We start from the raw sequence: 12639 nt of genomic DNA, 5'->3' as shown, positions 1-12639 counted from the left end.
TCTCTCTCTCTCTCTCTCTTTTTGTGCCGCTGTCTGGCCTCCTTGTATAGATAGGAAAGTTAGCATTAAAATAACTTCTTTTTTTTTTTTTAAGATATTCACCGCATATACTAAACTTGTACCTCCTCATAATTATATAGCTTCTCACCTTCGTCACTTCGCCGCCAGGTGTACTACCCGTCGGGGGAGGTGAAGCAGGGCGCTGGTTTCTGCTTCAGCAACAAGTGGGAGCACCTGGGCCAGCTGGAGAAGCAGGACGTGAACTACCTGTATTCAGTGTTCCTGGCGGTGTCTGACTTGTTCATCCTCGTGTCCTTCATCGTGTACCTCACCGTGCCGGACCAGAACAAGCGGGGACTCAACAAAAACGTCAGTACTCGCGTCTCTGTTGTCTTGAGAAGTTGCCAAGTGAGCGAGGGGTGGGTGGTCATAAATGCATGGCGGAGTACGACTGGAATTAATGAAATACACTTTGATTCACTTTGTCACAACTGTATTTAAGTGAGAAGTTATTATTATTATTATTATTATTATTATTATTATTATTATTATTATTATTATTATTATTATTATTATTATTATTATAGATTGTTGTGAGTTACATGTGTGTGCTTAACTATTTTTGTGTATGCGTATGGTTACATAATACAAACTAACAAGTGTGTGTGTCTGTGTGTGTGTGTGTGTGTGTGGCGGCAGGTCAAGCTGGCGCATTCCGTGCTGGGGCGCATCCTGCTGTGCTTCCTCTTCAGCCTGTTCTTCGCCTACCTGTTCCTCATTATCATCAAGCTGTTCTCGGACCCCATCAATCTGGCCTACCCCAGCGCCTGCATCGGCATTGGTGAGCCACGAGACGCGAGGCACGAAACACGAGACACCTACACGAGACTCGAGACACGAGACACGAGACATCTACACGAGACACGAGACACATACAGGAGACACGAGACACATACAGGAGACACGAGACACATACAGGAGACACGAGACACGGCACACGAGACAATAGTTTTTTACTTATTCATCCCACTAAATCCTCGCATTGTTGCGTTGTATAGCGGCGTACCTTTCCAAACTTATACTGGGACATTGAATAATTAAGCTTGCGAGAGAAGCCATAACATACGCAGTTCAAGGTTAAGCTTTCATTTTCTCTCCCATGGCAGGTGTGTGTATGTACGTGTTCTTCATGGCGACTTTCTTCTGGCTCAACGTGCTGTGCTTCGAGCTGTGGTGGAAGTGCGCCAGGTACGGAGGTGGTGACTGGTGTGTGTGTGTGTGTGTGTGTGTGTGTGGTGATTGTGATGTGATGTAATGTGTCTGATATGGTAAAGGTTGATTTATTTACTTTTGAAACGCCTACAGTGTGTGTGTGTGTGTGTGTGTGTGTGTGTGTGATGACGTCTGTACACGCCTGTGATGAGGAGTGTCACGTGTTCTGTCGGGAGGGGGAAAGTGAAAACATGTAAGCTTATTTCCCACGAATCTACGTATGTCCAATTTCGAACACTGAATCGTATACTCAGTAATATAAAAATTAGAAACACGTACGTGGTAATAAGTACGTACTTTTCTTCCAACCCTCGCGCTATCGTATTGTACAGTACATTTATCTGCCTGATTCACCCTCCTGTGCTGCGAGGTAAGTGATAAAGGCACAAGAGGATACAAAGCACAAGTATACGAGCTTTACAGGCTGCTATAGTAATATATGAAGTGACCTGACGGAGCTTCCCGGCCTCTGTGTAACCTTGTTCTCGCTACAGGCAGGAGAGTTCAAGCGGGCGGCGTTGGGTGTGGTACCAGGTGTATGCGTGGTTGTGTCCCCTCCTGTTCGGTGGCGTGTCCCTCATCATGGAGTTCACGCCTTCCATCAGCAGCTGCTACATCAAGCCCAACTTTGGCACCTACTCTTGCTTCTTCAGCTGTGAGTGCCGCCCCATGTCTCTTCTCCTCCTCCTCCTTCTCCTCCTCCTCTTTCTTTTACTACTACTACTACTACTACACTGAATCCTTCGACTGCTCCATCTCTTTCTTTTCTCTTACTTAATATGTTCTTTCGCTTCTTTCTTTATTTATTACTTCGCCTTTTTTTTTTTTTTTTGTGTGTGTTTGTTTATGATGGTCTATACTACTTTGTGATATTGTTCTCCGCTATGTTATAATTCTTGTTTTACATATAAGAACAGATCAGTATTGACGAGTTATGTTTGTCTCTCTTGCACCTGTTGCGTCATTTTTTCAGTGGACAGATTAATTTAACAATGCGAAAGAAAGTGTATGAATATTCACGTAACTTGCTCTGTGTCTCGAGCTGAAATGACATGCATCAGTCAGACCTTGCTGCGTAGGTGAGGGTGAGTGAAGCAGGCAAACTCAGTGGCAAGGGCGTGGCGTGGGATGATACGTGGATGTCTTTGTGTTATTCTCAAAGTCTGGGTCCAAGCCACGCCACACCTCGAGAATGATTAGTCTAACTGATGTATCTTCCTCCCTCATCCTCTCTTCCCGTCCGCGCAGACTCCGTGACACACAACAACGGCGCCAAGTGGGCTTACTTCTTCGGCCCTGTGGCTGTGCTGCTGTTCGCTGACTTGGTCTTCTTCCTGCTCACGGTTCGCTCCCTGCTCGTCACTGTCCAGCAGAGCCATAAGGGCACTGTGCAGAGGCAGGCACGCCAGCGGCTCCGTCTCTGCTTCAAGGTGTGTGTGTGTGTGTGTGTGTGTGTGTGCGTGCTTGGGAATAAGTAGAAGTATAATAGGTATGTCTGGTTCTTGGATTTAGCCTAGTACACAAAGTCATCACTTATAACATAAGTACGTTTCTACATGAGAAGGAAGTGGTTAGGTATTGGCGTGAGGAGCCAGTCAGCCTGAGTGGGTTGACCGGCCACATTCTCCCAACAGCTGTTCCTGGTGATGGGCATCAGCTGGCTGGCCGAGATCATCTCCTTCGAGTTGGGCCCCAGCACCGTGTGGTACATCTCAGACGTGTTCAACTGCTTCCAGGCAAGTCTTTTCCTGGCAAACAATGAATGCATTGCAAATCAGAAGCATAATGGACATGTTTTACATCTTATTAGTTAGTTATATACAACATTCAGGTCTCTGTTCTAGCCATGTAATGTAAGTCAGTTTCTGTGCAAGGCCGAGAGCCTATCTGACCTGCGGCCTGCTCTTACAGGGATTCATCATCTTCCTCATCTTCATCCTGAAACCCAAGATCCTGCAGGCGGTGCGGGCGCGGCTGTGTGGTTGCTGCGGCCCACCGCCGCCCGCCAAGCCTCGCGGTACGAACGTCTTCAGTTCCATCATGTTAAACTCGTCCGCCACCGACGAGTTCTCACTCTCCCAACAGCTGTCCTTCGCCCACGCCCACGCCCATAACCGCCTGTCACTCTCACATTCCCAGAATCAGCTTTCGCTGGCCCACGACCGAGCCCACAAGCAGCTCTCCCTGCCCTATGGGCCCAACGCTTTCCCCCACCCCAGCCTCGATACCAGCACTTCCTCCTCCTCCACCTCCTCCACCTCCACCTCCTCCTCCACCTTCAAGCAGCAACGGCCCCACATTGAGCCTGACCCGCCAGCGTCTGCTTCCTCCTCCCCTGTCTCCTCCCGTCCCTCCACCCCAAGAACTTCTTCCACCAGAGCCTCCCTCTCGGCCAGCTGCAAGTCCGTGCTGGAGGCTGCCTGCTAACTCCCCGCCCCCAACCCACCGCCCCATCCTCCTCACGCACCGCCCACTGTCTTGCTGCCTTGTGTTGCCGTGCATGCTGGTCGTGCCCCGCCCAGGGCTGCCAACAGGGGCTCGCGGCTCCTGCCAGACCAAGGGCGCGGCGATCCCTTCATGTGCACGAACTCTTCATTGTAGCCGAGCGACTCCCTCTTGTCTGCAGCATGCAAAGTACTTTATTATTATTATTTTTATTATTATTATTATTATTATTATTATTATTATTATTATTATTATTATTATTATTATTACCATCATTATTGTTGTTGTTCAGGCGCATGATTCGTGTAGCGTGGAAGTCATTCTGTTATCGCAGGGCACCACCCTGCCGCCAACTGGCCGCGCGGGGCGCCCACACTCCCAGGCGTGGCGGTGACGCGTCCCGTGCTGAGAGTGCAGGAGTGACGCCTTGGTACTGCGAGGTGTGGTGTAGGAATGCCACGGAAGTCGTATTCCTATGGAGCGCGCACACACACACACACACACACACACACACCTTAAACTACATCCATGACATCCCCATTCAGTTGCGTCGGTCCTTCGTGAGTCAGTCAGCGTGCCTCGAGAGCCTCCTTCGGTCCACGTTCCCCGAGTGGACCAGAAACCCGAGCCAAACTTTGGACCAAATTACTTTAGTGTAGCTAGATCCTCAGTGTTTTAATGGCCGAGATTTATGACTTGATTAAAACACCCATCGAAACTCAACTGCTCGCCTCTACCCTCGGCCATTTTATCCACTCCAAGCGGGTCTCCCATGATCGCCGCCTCCCGTCCGCCCTTCCTCCGTCACTAATGGATACGTCTCCCTCCCACAGCTGACTCGAGGGATGAGACTCAGCTCTCCACTCTCCTCCAGTAGCGGCGCACGTAAGATTGCCGTCCATTCCTTGTGTCCTGTCCGTCCGTCCGTCCTTTCGTATGCCTGCCACGGTGTGTGTGTGTGTGTGTGTGTGTTTGTGTGTGTGTGTGTGTGTGTGTGTGTGTGTGTCGTCGAAAATGGTTATGACAAGTGTATGATGGTTCATGGTGTTGCGTTCCTTGTCTCTATCTTTCTCCTTCACCTGACGTACTAGTTAGATGTTGATACTGTCCGTGTGTGTGTATGTGTGTGTGTGTGTGTGTGTGTGTGTGTGTGTGTGTGTGTGTGTGTATGTATGTGTGTGTGTGTATGCTTGGATTCTACTAATTAACATAGTGAAATCCATGTTCTGTTATTCATTTATATAATTTGATGTTACAATTTCATGCTATATCGATATACGCTATGCTTAGCGTTAGTGTAAATACGTACGTATATAAGTAATATATGTGATTAGAAATATATTTCTCTAGCTGAGTGCTGCACACGTAGTGGTCAGCATGCAGAACATTAACGTGTGAATGTAGATACTGACGTGCACACGTGTAAGTGGTGATGTGTGCAAATAGTGGAGACACGTGTGCACCTATTGGTCATTTATTTATACCGAGCACAGGGGCAGCAGTGCCTGTCTGTGCACGCCCCCCCTCACAGTGTGCATGTCTTGTGCTGCACGCCGCTGTTTACTGCCGCTGCCCGGCCACAGTGAGTCACAAGCATCAGGTCACGCTGAGTGCTGCCCTGCCCGTGACATCCAGCTGTCCCTCGAGGCGTCAGCACACGAGATGCGGACGATCCTTTCCCTTGCGCGGCGTCATCGTGCAGGACGTGCCTTCCTGTTCACAAGCCGAGTAGTGCGCTGGCAATGCGTGACGCCTCGTGTGATAGCCCCGAACATCAGTGTTATGTTATGTATAGATTGTGAGAGTCACACGGTGATGATGCAACCGATACTTGAGGTGGAGTGTGATGTGTCCCAGTACTGTGTCCTTAGGTCTGCCTCACACCTCACCTTTTCCTCTTCTTTCCCTCAGCACGCCTACATTCTCCCGTGAGTGCACACACCGCCGTCAAGAATTCCTCAGTTAGTAGTGTTTAGCAGTAGCAGTAGCGGCGTCTCAAGTGTTGTGACAGGTACTACACTGTGTCGTGATGGAGCGGTCATCACGAACAGATGGTCTCGGTCCGTCATTTTCACACTGTACAGTCTTAAATTTACTGATGCATTTACAGAGATCCATTATGTCCATAATATATATTTTTAGATAAGATTCCTCGCAAATATATTTTACCAACTGTATACGAAAGTGTTTGCAAACTAAGCCAACCTTAAGACGTGTTAGGAGAACGTTCTCAGCGGGAAGTTTGTGAGGCTGCCATCCCCGCCCTTGCCTGCCTGATGCTGGGTCGCGGAGCTGAGAGAGCCACAAGACGACTCCTATAGCTCCTCTTCTCTGCCTTCCACAATCCCTCCCCCTCTCTCATCCATCCTTATCAATCAGCCAGCCTCCTCCAGGTGAGTGAGGCCGCGAGAGCATGATGCTGCTATTTGTTTGTCTTCACTAACTGTGTGTGTGTGTGTGTGTGTGTGTGTGTGTGTGTGTGTGTGTGTGTGTGTGTGTGTGTGTGTGTGTGTGTGTATGTGTGGGTACATGTGTGACTATATGTGTAACCTGATGCTCACCTCACCTGCCTTCCGTGTCTCTTATCGTCTTACCTGTGACACCTGATGAATTCAAGGTTAAGAGGATACCTAAGATGTCACGATAGCCTTACTGTACACTCACCACCACCACCACCACCACCACCACCACTACCAGCTTCTTATCTTTCCTTTTCTCACTTTTTTCTTTCCCTTTTCTTTTTTTTTTTCTCATCATTCCGTCCTTTCCTTCATCAACATCACCTTCCCTGTCATTCATCCACTTAACCATCACTCTTATCTTCCAGTTACTTTTTAAAACGCTTTTCCTCCACTGCCAACCACATCTCAAGCCATACCATTCATCCACATCCCTCCATAACCATCCCCACCTCACTCCATCTCCAATTATCACGTCCTCCACATCACATTATCCTCTCCACTACATCCAACCACCACTACTTCACCAGGCCCCTTTCTAATGCCCGTGTTGTGTGTTCAGGCCCTACGTGTGTTCTGCGAGGCACCACTGATGACGAGACGGCCACGGGCTCCGACATCCCCATCATGGCCACCACCCGCAGCAGTCAAGACGCCTGATTGCACCTCCCATGATGTTCAAGCTTTTCTTGTTCTTGTTCTTTTTCCTACTACTACTACTACTACTACTACTACTACTACTACTACTACTACTACTACTACTACTACTACTACTGCTGGCGCTGCTGCTGCTACTACTACTACATTCGTTTTCATAAATCACATTTTTTTTTCTTTATGGTATATGCACATTTTTCTTAACTCTCTCTCTCTCTCTCTCTCTCTCTCTCTCTCTCTCTCTCTCTCTCTCTCTCTCTCTCTCTCTCTCTCTCTCTCTCTCTCTCTCTCTCTCTCTCTCTCTCTCTCTCTCTCTTTTACTATAATGTGTATCTTCACAGGAGGAATTTAAGTAGAGGAATGAACATATCATAGCAATTGTTGGCTCTGCAGGTTATTAGCGTTAGTTTAGAGATTAACTGTTGCATGAAATATTGATGCTGTTATATTGTAGGTGAAACGTTGCTTCGTTCATTGTATCTCATTATTAGTATCTAGCGGTGGTCTTGAAGTAAGATGACATGCTTTTATCGCAAGGTTCATGAGTCCAAGAGGTTTCACCATTCTCCTCTGGACTGGTTTTGTTAAGGCGACCTCATCAGACCACCTTATTTTCCCCAAAGTGCTTTCTTCGGCAACACCGTCACTCATGTCTTCCTTCACTGCATCTATAAACCTTCGCCTTGGTCTTCTCGTCTTACTCCTAATTGGTGGGTTCGTCTCCAGCATCCTCCTCCTTGTCTCCTCCACATTTCTCTTATTAAACTTATTCTGCGCTAAGCTTTTGCTTCTTTTGATAGGTCCTTATTTAGAAACGCTTAGCTCTCTCACTACGACTGTTTTCAAAGGCCACGGAGATGATTAGTCGGGTTCTCAAGAGTGTTTCTCCTGTTCATAGTGAAGGAATGTTGTTAATCTGTCACTAGAACCATAAAAATATAATGAAAACTCTTGTAACATCATCTAGAGGCTTTTTGAAAGTCATGGAGGTGCGGCCAGATGTGTTTCAGAATATAGTGTCTGCACACGGCTAAACCATCTCAGTCATGTCTTCCTGTGTCCACAAACTGACAAACTATCCCTCTAATATTCTCATTTCTCATTTTATTTTCCCGGATTTATCATACAGTAAAATTAAAACAAGGGTGATGTATGCAATTATATATATATATATATATATATATATATATATATATATATATATATATATATATATATATATATATATATATATATATATATATATATATATATATATATATAGGTATACGTATGAATGGAGAGTTGGTTAAGCAGTAAGTTGGTTGAAGAGTCAGGCTGCTAAAAGTGTCCAGGCTGAACAATTACTGTGTTAGAGTTAGAGTTCAAGTTAGAGGGAATGAAATAGAGAATGTTTTAGAGAGGAATGAAGAGTGCACACATATTAATGGTTTTGGAATGATACATTTCCTTGATTATATACCAATAGTATCATCATACTTGAGTGTATCTATTTGTACTGTCAGGGAGTAAAGAGAGAGAGAAAAAAAAAAGTTGGCACATGATGGTGATGGTAAGAACAATAAGAGAATAAGATGATGTTAGGGAGGAAAATCCATATTTTTAGTTATCATCTGAAAAAAAAGGAAGCTGTAACTATTATTATTATTATTATTTACCTTTTGTTCCACTGAGAAAGTGCATGACACCCTCTACTTGTGAAAGGTAACAAAGAGATAAAAAAAACAGATAAATAAAGAAATACAGTACATATATACAACATTAAATCATTAAGTGTCCTAATGTGTGTGTGTGTGTGTGTGTGTGTGTGTGTGTGTGTAATAATAATAATGATAAACGGTTTATTATTTAGGCAGTTGACAAACTGAAAATGTACATAGGGGATGGGGAAAAACTTAACATTAATCCTAAAGGTAAGTCTAATCGAGGAGGGAAATACTATTGATTGATGGCTCGCACCATGGTGGGAATCGCACTGAGTCTGTACCGGTCCGTGCGCGGCGCCTTCAGGGGTGTTATTTTGTTGTGGTGTCTGGTGGTACGGACAGGGCGAGGCGCGTCGGGCGGCAGCATGTTTCTGAGACGCGGATGATGCAGTAGTCCCCTCCCAAACTTCTCCAGAAGTTGTATTAATGAGTGTTAATTAATACTGTATGCTTTAAAATGATGACATTGTACAAAAAAAAATAATAATAAATAAAATCTTTACACGTATTTTTTTTGGATGACATTTTCTTTACTTCTTTCTTTCTCTCTTTTCCTTGTTTGCTTTCTCTCTCTCTCTCTCTCTCTCTCTCTCTCTCTCTCTCTCTCTCTCTCTCTCTCTCTCTCTCTCTCTCTCTCTCTCTCTCTCTCTCTCTCTCTCTCCCCATCAATCCATCCCTCTCTCCCTCGTTCCCCAACACACACACACACACACACACACACACACACACACACACACACACACACACACACACACACACACACACACACACTTTAATCACGCAGTCACCCTTTAAAAAAACGGAAGAAAACGGGAAGACATAGAAAACGTACTTGAGATTGCTTGGTGGATGCTGGTTATTGTTTTTATAATTTTTTTTAGAGAGAGAGAGAGAGAGAGAGAGAGAGAATTTCATAATCTCACTCCTCACTGACTTTTTCCCTATACCCTACCTCTCTCTCTCTCTCTCTCTCTCTCTCTCTCTCTCTCTCTCTCTCTCTCTCTCTCTCTCTCTCTCTCTCTCTCTCTCTCTCTCAAGTAACATCATATTTCCTTACAATTATTCAATGGTTGTGCCATTTTGAGAAACATTTACTCATTTAAGGAACCGCAAAGGACGTCCGTGATCGCCTTGAAGTGCAGAAAGACCATTGTGTGTGTGTGTGTGTGTGTGTGTGTGTGTTAAGTAGCAGTATACTGAACTGATAAGCTTCAAATTTCGAAGGCTCTTGATATATTAGCACCTGGTCGACCTACCAGATCTATAACATATGTACTGAAAAATAAATAAATAAATAAATAAAGAGGAGTGTTGAATGTAAACTGTATGAATTATGTATTATGTAGAAGGTAAAAAAAAAAAAAAGTATTCTGAAAGACTTTGCTCTGACCACGAACAGTTCTTGAGCCCACAAAGATTTTGGGCAGCGATCTCAACACTTTCTCCTATTAATAATGCAAAAATCTAATCAATCTGCCCCTAGAACTATAAAAACACCATTAAGAATCAGTATAATTTCATCTAGAGCCTTCTGAAAGCAGTGGAAGCGTGGTGCAGCGGTGTATCAGAATATGCCCCTTATAAACTCTGTTGGTTCAATTTTGGGGTTGTTTACCTCTGTTTTTCGAGACCAGCCCGCGGGTTTTGATGAGGTTTTGATGAGATGAGGAAACAAGGAAGAGAATGTAAAATAAATAAAAGAAAAAAGCAAGAATAATGATGATAAAAACAAAAACAATAAAATAAGAGAGAGAGAGAGAGAGAGAGAGAGAGAGAGAGAGAGAGAGAGAGAGAGAGAGAGAGAGAGAGAGAGAAACGATGAGGGAAAAAAACAATAAAGAAATAAAAAAATAGCCTAAATGTTTACGTTCGTGAGAAAAAAAGGTCAGTTTTTTTATTTTTATGGGAGACTTATGTGAATTGAAATACGCTCAGTTATTTGTACATCGGTGCTTCCCAGACTTCTCCAGCACGTGTTCCCTTGGACTAGAACCAAACCCACCACAACCCACACATTGGTAAGCCTTCTAAGCACATACTAGTTTACATTGACGCAGATATATTAAAAAGATTAATCACAAAAGACTTATTAAAAACATATATTCAGTACATGCAGGTGGGCTCTCCTTGACACACAGAGAAAGGTTGATAATTCTCTGTTGATCATTGGCTATAGTATGGGAGCCTCTGTTAAACTTCGATATCTCTGTGAAGTATTGTTGTTTTTTAACGTAAAATGGTAAATACTTAATAATGATAAGCTGAGATATAACACAGTATTAAGCCAAGCCTTCAATTCACACAAGCTTTTCAATGATTTCACATTACGCCACACAAGGGACAAGACATTGCAGTGTAAGCCCCGCCAGGACCAGTTTGAATTTGGCGCTTCAATCAGTAACGTCTAGATACTTTGACAATTACAGTTATAATGGCCTGAAATTTATTTTTACACGCTTGTTATTGAAAGGTAAAAGTATCTTGTGGATAGGTTTGCGTGCGTACTGTGCGGAGCACAGTACGCACGCAAACCTATCCACGCTCTAATTACGCTCTAATTACGCTCTAATTACGTCTTTTGTATTTCTAAAAATTGCTTATGATTTTTAAAGAGTTTTTTCGTTCCTGTTGAGAGAAATAAGTGGATTTTAAAAATGGTGTGGGACGACACAGCACCAGATGTCAGACAGCAAGGCACTGTGTTTAAAGGGTGCCATAAACTTTATTCCACGTATTTCTCGCAGAACAAGACAGTGACAGGGGCCGCTGGCTGCCTGCGTGTGCTGGTTCAAGCTTGATGCCTGCTGGGAGGTGCCTACAGGGCCACCAAGGCTAATATTGGTAAGAAACCCGCCCACCCACTTGTCCAGCCAGGTAATTTGCACAGTCTGATGTAATAGGCGGTAACTGTGATAGTGTTGTCACGTGTCACCCACAACAACAACACAGGGCTGTCAGGTCAGTGGTTAACCTTACTGTTTATTGTTAAGCCTCGTATTTCATGTTTTTGCACCTCGTTAGGAATATATTGATGTGACTCAGCATTCCATGGTGCCACAAGCGCTCCAAGCCTCCACCACAAAACTCTTACTAATTAACCATGACAGGAATTATAAAAACGTAAAAAAAATCCACTTGACTAATGTTATCAGCTGAGGTGGAGGCAGCCTTCCCCATTTGTCCACCAATATCTGCTTCATTTCTCACTTATTGTAAGCCTAACGTGTCACTAAGTGGAGCCACATGACTAGGCTTTCATATCCGCTAGCTAGATATATCCGCCATTGCCTCATTTAGTTACGATGGAAGAATAACAGGCAAAATAGCGGCCGTTCTCTCCACTGCCAAGGGCCACCATGATGGCTGGCTACCTCTGCCATCCTATTTCAACCTGTGGGTTCCAATATTTTTTTGGTATTTTTTCTTAACTTCTTTATTTTGCTCGTATAGCAGGTTTTTATGATTTATAAAATTAATTATTTGCTTTAGAAGTGTTTTCATTGCTTATGTTGAGTTGTGTTCAATTTCGTGTTGCTTTACGAAAATGTGGGGTGTTTTTTTGGCAGTATTTTGACAAACTTTTTTCTTTTTTTATTTCACGCTCTAACTACGTCTTTTGTATTTCTTAAAATTACTTATGATTTTTAAAAGTTTTTTCGTTCCTGTTGAGAGAAATAAGTGGATTTTAAAAATGGTTTATGGTCCTGTTAAAAGTTGTGATTACAACACTTTTTATGTTATTGTCTCTCTATTTCAGCTTGTAACTAACTTTTCATTGCTTGAAAAAACAATTTGTATGTTTTAAAGTGTTTTATCTTGTTGTTGAGTCTAAATAGGTGGACTTTTCAGTGGTTTTTACTTGTTTTTTACACAATTTCGGTTTTATTTGTTTACTTCTTGTCCCAGGTAACTTTTGATTGTGTAAGATGATAGTTCATATTTTTAAAAAATTGCTTACGTTCCTAAAAATTCAAATGTTGTGGACTTTTCAATGATTTAAATGGTGCCGAATATTTCAACATTTTTTCCATATTTCATTTGGATATTTTTTAAATACTACTCAGGCTGGAGCTGTTATAATATTGTGGATATTAGTTAAA

At 43.7% G+C, this 12639-nt stretch overlaps 1 protein-coding gene across 9 annotated transcripts in view; it reads left to right on the top strand.

Annotated features, from left to right (window-relative positions):
* Positions 1 to 8583, top strand: part of LOC135093258 (probable G-protein coupled receptor Mth-like 1) — a 98423-nt gene extending 89840 nt beyond the window's left edge. For 3 of the 9 annotated variants that reach the window (XM_063992327.1, XM_063992328.1, XM_063992329.1), the window contains exons 9-15: positions 169 to 369; positions 700 to 841; positions 1167 to 1248; positions 1767 to 1927; positions 2521 to 2702; positions 2907 to 3008; positions 3184 to 5901. In XM_063992327.1, coding sequence (XP_063848397.1) covers positions 169 to 369; positions 700 to 841; positions 1167 to 1248; positions 1767 to 1927; positions 2521 to 2702; positions 2907 to 3008; positions 3184 to 3699 — 1386 coding nt within the window. In that variant the 3' untranslated portion in view covers positions 3700 to 5901. Of the gene's footprint in view, positions 1 to 168; positions 370 to 699; positions 842 to 1166; positions 1249 to 1766; positions 1928 to 2520; positions 2703 to 2906; positions 3009 to 3183; positions 5902 to 6738 lie in introns of those variants that run through there. The other 6 variants (XM_063992334.1, XM_063992333.1, XR_010263272.1 and 3 more) reach the window with 6 other exon arrangements.
* The last annotated feature ends 4056 nt before the right edge of the window (positions 8584 to 12639 follow it).

The sequence above is a fragment of the Scylla paramamosain genome, chromosome 42 (genome assembly GCF_035594125.1).
Source record: "Scylla paramamosain isolate STU-SP2022 chromosome 42, ASM3559412v1, whole genome shotgun sequence".
Lineage (NCBI taxonomy): Eukaryota > Metazoa > Arthropoda > Malacostraca > Decapoda > Portunidae > Scylla > Scylla paramamosain.
Note: the sequence above shows the minus strand (reverse complement) of the source record. Positions and strands in the feature narration are given on the sequence as shown.